The sequence below is a fragment of the Natrix helvetica genome, assembly GCF_964273705.1.
Source record: "Natrix helvetica genome assembly, chromosome: 7".
Taxonomy (NCBI): Eukaryota; Metazoa; Chordata; class Lepidosauria; order Squamata; family Natricidae; genus Natrix; species Natrix helvetica.
In genome coordinates, this window is record NC_138558.1 from 44,181,390 (window position 1) to 44,190,669 (window position 9,280).

Sequence of the window (9,280 nt, forward strand, 5' to 3'; positions counted from 1 at the left end):
CATACAAGTGTATTCAATCGGTTGGGAAGACAGAATAGTTTGCAGTGTAGGACCTGTTTAAAATTAGTGTGTTAGAACAACTATTATTTCAGATCTTCTTATTTCTCTTGGCATTCAGGTTAGTATAAGGTGACTGTACAATAGGACTAAATTCTACGAATCTGTATTGGCTATTTGAACACAGCAAATTCCTGTAGTGTTCTCCAGATGTATTATACAATTCTCAGAATTCCAAGCAAGACAACAGGACAAGAGATAAGGAAATCTACTCCAAACATAGTGGAAGGACATCATGTTAGGGCAGAATGATAATTGACCAAAAAGACAATTATTCCAGCAATAACAATATGAAACTAATTATGTTAATTAGATTTTTAATATATAGAAATATACAGGAGGAGTAATGGATGGTCTTTGTTCCTTAAAACATAGGGGAGTTATGTTACATAAAATCACACAAACCATTGTCCACAAACATGCCCATCTTATAAATACTTCCATCTACAAGTAACATAGAATCAGAAGGCTGAGGAAAACCCATGTCTTACAATAATGTACAAATAAACACTTTTTTAAAGAAAAAAAGAGCCCAAGGACTGAGTCAATATCTACCTGGTGGCTCCCAAACATGGTTAGAATAGATCATGTAGCCACAATAAGCAGGGCCCTAGAAAAGTAAATAAGATGAAGTGGGTCTAGTTAGTTATACATATTTACCAACCTTCAGACTTAAAATGTTTTTATTTTATAAAAAGTAATCAGTAATCCTTCTATCAGTCATAGTAGTGATACAAGATCAGCGGGAGATTAAAATAAACCAAACAAGATCAAGATTTATACTTTTCAAAAATGGCCTAGGTCTCAGATATGTGTTGTTGTTGTTTTAAGTATTTTGGATTTGAATCACATCTTCCTATCTATTTGACCATTAAGCTATCTTGCAACAGTAAAGGTACAAAATATAAGCTTCAATAAATTAAAATCCATGTGAAATCGGTAATTAAATCAGGTTAGTTAACAGCTAAAAGCTTTACCAAAAATGCTTTTACCAATTTCCCAAATTTTGGGACAATGAGATCCAACTCTCCTACCTATGGTATACATTCCACAGCTTAAGAACCACGTACAAAAAGATGTTGTTGATTGTCTTCATAACTAAGAAGAACATAAGGATATCCCTGATGATTTGGAAGTTTGTCAGGTTCATAATAAGCACTTTTATTAAATCCAAGGAGGTACATAACTAATTTTGTGCACCTAAAAGTTGATGGAGATACAGAATCGCCTTTTGAAACTGAGGTTACTTTCAGAAGCCCTTTTCATAAGGATATTTGATGAATGTTGTTATCATCTAGCTACTAACCTAATGTTCCTTCACGGATTTCAGTCTTTAGCTACATAGTTCCATAACTATAATAGATAAAAATGAACATGAATTTGTGTACCATTACCATGACATCATGCAGGATTTGGGGCCATTAAGAGTTTTGGAACTAATCAACTGTGTTATTTTCCTCCTCTTTTTCACTTGTCTTCTAAAGAGTCTTTTGCTGTTCCTGACCTGGGCAATTCAAGAGGTGATTTCTGCATGTAGATGTTCAGTGATGCTCATTTAAATGTCCACAGCACTAACTTGACTTTAATCGGTTGCTTAGTGTGTATTTGTGTTGTAATTCATACACTTTATTGCAATGTTTTAAAATACACCTTTTTAGAATTTATCATGAATTGGAGAAATGTTATTTTTTGCAACTCTACAATGTTTTTATAATCAGTTCACCTTTATTTTCAGCATATTTTATTTTATATTTGTTCTACAACACAAAGCAGTTTTCAAATTTTTGCATGGTTGGCTTAATGTTTCTTTTGACATGTGAATGTCTGAATGCTGTTACTAATACATTTTAAAAATCAGATATACAATTTTATTTTATACTTTCTGTTAAAGAGCTAATTGGTCATTGATAATATTAGTAACAGTAATATTAACCGTTAAAAATTTTAATTTTTTTAAAAAAATCAGATCCTAAATTTATTGGTCCCAATACAGAACAAAAAGAAACTTGTTTCTGTACCATTTGCATACTATGCTTATTCCTAAATCTGTTTATTCCATTTTTACTTTAGTGTATGATTTGTTTTGAAAAAATACATAATATTTAAGTAAACTTATTTCCTGAATAGCAGGAGAACATATCCTAAAGTTACTGCAGTCTGTTCTGATCTGTCAAAAGATAAAAGAAAAAAATTCCTAAATACCCACTTTGCTCTACAGTATGTGTTTGGGTATGTGTGAACACATGTGTGTGGTCTATACACATACACTCACAAACACATACAAGATTCATGGTGGCGCAGTGGTTAGGATCCAGTATTGCAGGGCTAATTCACCACACACTCCAGGAGTTAAGTTCTAAGCAGCTCAAGGTTGACTCAGCCTTCCGTCCTTCCAAGGTGGTTAAAATGAGGACCCAGATTGTTGGGGACAATACGCTGACTCTAAACTGCTTAGAGAGGACTGTAAAACACTGGGAAACAGTATATAAGTCTAAGTGCTATTGCTATATATCAAAATAACTTTTTCAGTTTTACATTACAAATGGGGAAATTCACAGTTTGAACAAGTACTGCATATTTTACACTAGAAAAGCAATATCAGTCAGTTTGCTAAAAATGGATGAAAAAAAATCCTATTTCAAGACCATTGAAGTCAGGAATTGATGCCCCCCCCAAAAAAAAAATTCTAATTCCCATTAATTGTAATAGACAAATCCTGCAATCCCATATATTTTCACTGAGAAGGAAATACTACTAAGCCCAGTGAGACTTATTTCTGTATAAACCCAAATCAAAATAATGGAGTATAAGCATTACGTGCAAAGAAAGTGCTTTTAGTAAGTGGCTGCCATGCATCTGGTAAATTGATGGTTGCATTCTTTTACCCAAAGAATGATATTGTGCCAGGGATGTTCAACCTTGGCAATTTAAAGACCTGTGGACTTCTACTTCCAGAATTGCACAGCTAGCTGGGTAATTCTGGAAGTTGAATTTCACCAGTCTTAAAGTTGCCAAGGTTGGACCCCCTTGTGCTGTGCCCTTGTATAAGGAGGTCAACTCCATCTTTCCACCACTTTGCGTAATAAGATATGTTGAAATTAAGATAGCTCAGCCTTGGATAATAAACCATATACTGCATGGCACTTTGTGAACTTGTGGTTGTAACACTGAATGTCTTTGTTAACCATTGCAGGCAAATTGCTCCAGTTATTTGTATTCTCTAATCCTGGTTGGCTGAGTTGCTCTTGATGCATTTGTTTTGGTTTTACAGTCTTCGCGATAGATCCAGGAACAAGATATTCAATCTTTCTTTATTTCTGCTCTCCAGGCTATCACTGGGATACTTCTGACTGGATGCCAAATGTTCAACTGCCCGGCATACAAGAATATCCAAATTATGAAATTGTCGAAGAGGCGGCACCTCTGTACACAGATCCAAATTCGATTGACGCTGACTATTATGCTGGAGGTTATGACATTGAAAGTGACTTTCCACCTCCACCAGATGATTTCCCTGTTCCTGATGACCTCCCACCCTTGCCACCGGAATACAACGATCAGTTTGACTCCATACAGCAATCCAGGGATGTATCTGCTGTAGGTAGCTTAGGGTCTTCGGTAGGGAGCAGGCAAAGATTCAATCTCAACCAGTATCTTCCCCATCACTGTCCTTCAGACGTTTCAGAACCTCAGAACACAATAAATGGAATCCCTACAAATCTCCAAGAAACTTTTGCTCCTTACACTGTAGGCTATAACAGAGACCCTGTAGACAACATGTCCATTTCTGCGTACGCTTCCACAGCTTCGTGCTCTGATCTGTCAGCCTGCTGCGAAATGGAGTCTGAGGTAATGATGAGTGACTATGAAAGTGGGGACGACAGCCATTTTGAAGATGTGATCATTCCTCCACTTGATCCTCAGCAGCACACACAAGTCTGATACTCTTCCTCAAAAAATTTTTAAAAAGTGCCTGGATGCTAATGAACTAAAAAGAAAAAGGATTGTAGAAAATCTTGGAGAGCTTCCCCCACCCACCGCCCACCCCCCCTGGCAATGCTTGAGCGCTATTATTTCAGTGAACTGAAACTGGCATGGCTGCAATGGAATATGCAGCTCATATTAACTAATTTCTCTCTTTTTTTTTCCCCCGTCCTGCAGTTTCTTTAATCACAGGTCTCCTGTGTATTTTTTTTTAATACTTACATTGTCTATGTTAGAAACAGGAAAAAAAAAACACATACCACTTCCTCATTTTAGCATGATAAATGTATTTATATCATTCAGAAGTAAAATCATTTTTCTTATATTTTTGTAAATTTTATGTACAGTTTTGATTTTGGTAATTTTGCCTAGATTTTGTAGATAATTTGATTTCCACTGGTTTAGTGGTGTTTCTGTGTGCCATTAAACCCTCGGCTGCATTGTATTCAGGAATCACTTTACAGTAAACCCTTGATTGAACAGTTCTCTATGTAGCTTACAATGCAGAGGATATAATTGACCCATACAGTGTATAACTTCCATATACATACTTATAGAATCCTATACACTGTGCAGTTGGAAAATCAGATTCAGATTTTGCACAACACAAAGAATGCTGTAACAGATACACTTTCCCTTATTAGTTCATTAAATCAAAGGTTTACTGTATTTACCCGTGTTTTCACAGAAATTCAGTGTTATCACTTATATATTTCAGTGTAATAACTCATGCATTTCTAACTGTACATAATTTCCAGTTGTAAAACATATCTGATATTTTCTGGACAAAAAAACATAGCAGTGTCTTACACAAGTTTTGAATTCTGGAACAGTATCCATTTTTTTCTTTTCCTGAAAAGTGTGTTGGGGCCCACTACATTCCTGTTTAGAACCAAAATCACAGCACAGTTTTTATAGTGTCTGTATATTTGTGATGCAGCAGTCTTGTAAAGGTTTTTACTGAAATCTACCATTAGCCAGTCTTTCTTACAGATAATAAATTATTAATAAAATATTCTAGCTTTGTTTACTCTATTTTATATATAAATTTGCAGATCTATATGTAGTATAGATTCATAGATATAAAAAGTGTAAAGATGCTTGGTGCAGCTAAGTTTTAGTTGTGTGCAGTCAATCCACTAGGTGGCAGTAGGAGCTTGCTCATTTAAAAATCAAATCCATCCTTGATAGATAGATAGATAACATACTTACCAATGACATACTTACGAATATTCATATATTTCCTGTTTCATTGCAATGTGTTACAGTACAAATACACAGAATAGAAGACTTGAAGTTACTTGGTAAAAATTGTTATGTGATTATTCTTACTGTTGGCAGAAATTTCTGATGGATGTTTTGGCCCCATTTGTGAAATAAAATCAGGATTATATGTATGTTAGTAAAAAACCCAATATGAGAACATACTTTCAAAGAGATTTAGCATCACAGAGAAAATTTGATGATTAGCCTTGGAGAAATGCTGCTTTCTGTTATTCAATTTCTGTTATTCAATTTTACTCTTCTGAGAGTAAATAAATCTAGTAAATGAAATCTTATGAGGTCAGTGATTTTGGCAGGTGCTGTGAAATTGGCTGAGAAATTTGCAAGGAAGAATTTGCAATAAGGTTTCCTGTTCAAATATTAAATACGCATAACAGATTTGTAATACGAACAGGAACATTTTCTTGATTTTAATAGAGATTTGTAGTTAGATCGAAAATGGCATCCACTAAAGTGGTATTTCAATAATAGGGCACAATACAATTTCCACTGCAAAGAACTGCTTTTTACACCTGGTGAAACACCATGTGGAGAAAATTGCCTACTGAACTCTACAACAGTGTTTTTCAACCTCAGGAGCTCTCTTTCCCAGGATTCCTCAGCCAACATTGAAAAGCAAAAGTGGTTAAATGAAGGAACAAAGGAAGGAAAGGAAAGCAGAATGGATTAATGCTGCACCAAAATGTATTTCCCTGTGAAAGTCTTATTTTTTTCTCTAATTCTCATAGAAATACTTTAGAACTTTTTGACAATGTTCTAACTTAAGATAGTGCTCTTAAGTATTTTATTATTTACCTACACTCTTATGTGGTTGCCCTTAATCCCTGAGAAGGAACAGACCCTAAAATGAGTTCATTCATAGCCTCTTTGTAATTGAATTGAACTGCAGAAAGCTAAAGAGGCTTCAAATTACTGTGTAATGATTTCACAAAACAAGGACAACTCCTCCAAAATTATTTGAAGTCAAGAACTTCCTAAGATTTTTCCCTAAACAGGCAATTTCTTGTTCAAGTTGAACAAGGATTTTCTTTCAAGCACACGAGCCATTTTTGGCTCATTGCTAATGAATACTGCTTCTCCCTGGTCTTTAGATGTTTGGATCAAAGGGAAATCAAAGGGGAGAGGAGGGAATTGGGGATGATGTTACCCATCAGCAATGTTTATGTTGGTGACATTTACTATATAAAAAATAGATACCTGTGTTTAAAAGGGAAGTTAATGAATCATGTCTTGATTACCTGAATGCTTATTCATTAAAATACATGCAAAACTGGAAAGTAAGCAGTGATCACATAAAAAGAAAATACACACAAGAGATTTGATCCATGCTCCCAAATGAAATGAAAGAACTATACCAGGGGTATAAAACTCACATCGTCATGGTGGCGTGACTATTGAGACTTTTTTCGCCTTCGCTGAACGGTATGGGAGTAGCCAGCGCATAACACTGCCCCAAGGGGCAGGAGTTTGACAGCCCTGAACTAGCGTATTTTTTGAAGCATAAGACGCACCTTTCCCCCCTCCCCCCCAAAAAAGGGTGAAAATCTGGGTACGTCTTATACACTGAATACATTTTTGGCCTCCTGAAACCTGCCCCCTTCACAAAAATGGACATGCATAGGCTTTGAGAGGCCTGCAAAGTGTTCCTGTGGGCGGGGGAGGCAAAAAAGGGCTGTTTTGTGCCCGTTTTGCTGCCGCCCCCCACCCCAGGAGCACTCTACAAGCCTCCCAAAGCATAAGCATGCCCTTTTTTTGCTAAAAATGGGCCGTTTTTTGCTCGTTTCCTGCCTGCCCCCAGGAGCACTTTGCAGGCCTCTCAAACTCTATGCATGCCCGTTTTTCATAAACTGAGGATAGATAAAGAGCTACATTTTCCTGAATTGTTTTGAGGTAAGCAGTTTTATGTTGTTATGAGTAAGGGCCACACATAGCATTATATTCTTCATAGTAGTATATGTATATACTTACTTTAATTAAGTAAGCTAAGGCTTACAAACCAGAAAGATGAAAAACTATAGAGCGAAAGGCATAAAGGAGGAAAAAAGTTTAGTTTAGTTGAAAAACATGAGACTGGCAGTGATTTCAGGGATCTGCAACTAGTTGGAGCCATCTTCTTTAGAAAAAACTGCTGTTTCGATCTGCATCTGGTTTTACCTCATTGAGTGCTTCCCCCCCCCCCCCATCCCTTCAAAACTGGATCATCCTAAGATGGAGTGGCATTGTTCCAAACTTCCAAATGATTTCTGGACTAAAACGTTTTAACATTTCCTTAATTCTATATCAAATTATTGACATTATTGAGTTATTTATTTATTTTATTACATTAATTAGAGCTGCATCAAGCGCCATGCTTGCCTTGTCAAGGAGTGACACACGGACACACACACACACAAACATACACGCTTACAAAGTTTCTTCTAACAGATTTTTATCTTCTAGAGCAGGATAGATTTTGGTAATGCATAAGTGGGACTTCTCTTTTTTTTGTCCTCTGCTTAATTACACATTTCTGTATCATTTCCATCTAGTTTGTTCTTCCTTTCATTTCCCCTCACTTTCCTTCCCTTTGTTGTTATTCCCTTGTCTACTCTCTTTTTTGTTTTTCTACTGCAGATAATGTGCCTGCATGTGTCTGAGACTGATTAGTGTATTATATGCCAATAGGAAATTATATGTATTATATGCCAGCAGGAAATCAATTAACTTTATAAATAAGCTACTTTATGTTAAAAGGTAATTTATTTTAAATTAGTAATTATTTCAATTAATATTTGTCACCTTTATATAGTTGATCATCTCATGATCGTGACTCTGGGCAATGTACAATAAAAGCAATATAAATTTGGAAGGAGATAATTCTAGCCAAGCTGTCTTTTGATGTAACTGTGGTAACTCAGCATACGCAGATACATAAACATACATGCAAATGTGTCACATGCATATATTCAGGACAGAGGAAATTTTTTCCCAAGTTTTCCAGGAATGGAGACAGAGCATTGAAGCTAGGACAGCTAGGATTAGAGTTAGAGAAGTTGGGCATTGCACAAAATTGTGATCCACACTTCAATGGGGGGATTGTTTTAAACAGACCATCATCTTTCAGATATAATAGTTGAACACCAGTCTGAATTAACATGACATTAGAAGAGGTCCTGCATACTTTTTTATTTTTGAAAGATTTTAATAAGAATCTTTTTGTGCAAGAATAGCTCGATTGACAAAAACCGGCTTAGTATTGTGATGTAGCATCCTTTCCCTTCACTTTCTGATGCACTGTTTCTCTGAATCTGTGATCAGTACAAATCAGAGAAATTTTCCTTGTAGCATAAGGCACGTGTAAGAGCACTGGATGCTATTTTTAGCACAGTTTTCCCCCTCTCTTAGCAAATGGCATGCCATCATAGGAAACTGCTGCATCTTCTTAGAGGTTGTTTTTTTACATGTCTGTCACTTCCTGCTTTTTCCATTTGTTTGTTATTCAGCTTGTTAAGCTTCATGATTATGATTGTTTTTTCTCCCTTTTTATTGCTCTGTGCAGCACCTTTCATTATTTGGTGTCAAGGACTTCAAAATGACATAATCACCAAATGGTTAAGGATCTGTGCATTGTGATTGGTAAATTCTATTTTTTTTCCTTTGAAAAAAGGAAGGGGGCAGGTCTCTAAATGGCCAAATAATTATATATTGAGCTTTCACATATAACCAAAATGAGAGGGGGGGGGGGGGTTAGCTCTATGGACAATTTGGTTAGCATTTGTTAAGGCTGTTTGAACAATGTAAACATGTTTTGCACATAAATTGAATTTACACACCTTTAAAAAATAAACACAACCAGCTTTCTCTGAAAGGGGAAAATGAGTAATTTTCCCCTGCTGTTTTTTTTACACAGATCAGACTGTTTACTTTACAACAATGTTTTTCAACCTTTTGAGCTTGAAGTCCAAACACCTTAAAA

The 9,280-nt window shown here is 35.8% G+C and overlaps 1 protein-coding gene across 8 annotated transcripts in view; it reads left to right on the top strand.

The window, feature by feature from the left end:
* Positions 1-9,280, top strand: part of FAT1 (FAT atypical cadherin 1) — a 489,274-nt gene that overhangs the window by 141,825 nt on the left and 338,169 nt on the right. For 6 of the 8 annotated variants that reach the window (XM_081959700.1, XM_081959694.1, XM_081959697.1 and 3 more), the window contains 2 exons: positions 1,542-1,577; positions 3,386-5,072. In XM_081959700.1, the coding sequence (XP_081815826.1) occupies positions 1,542-1,577; positions 3,386-3,999 (650 nt within the window). In that variant the 3' untranslated portion in view covers positions 4,000-5,072. Of the gene's footprint in view, positions 1-1,541; positions 1,578-3,385; positions 5,073-9,280 lie in introns of those variants that run through there. The other 2 variants (XR_014175910.1, XM_081959695.1) reach the window with 2 other exon arrangements.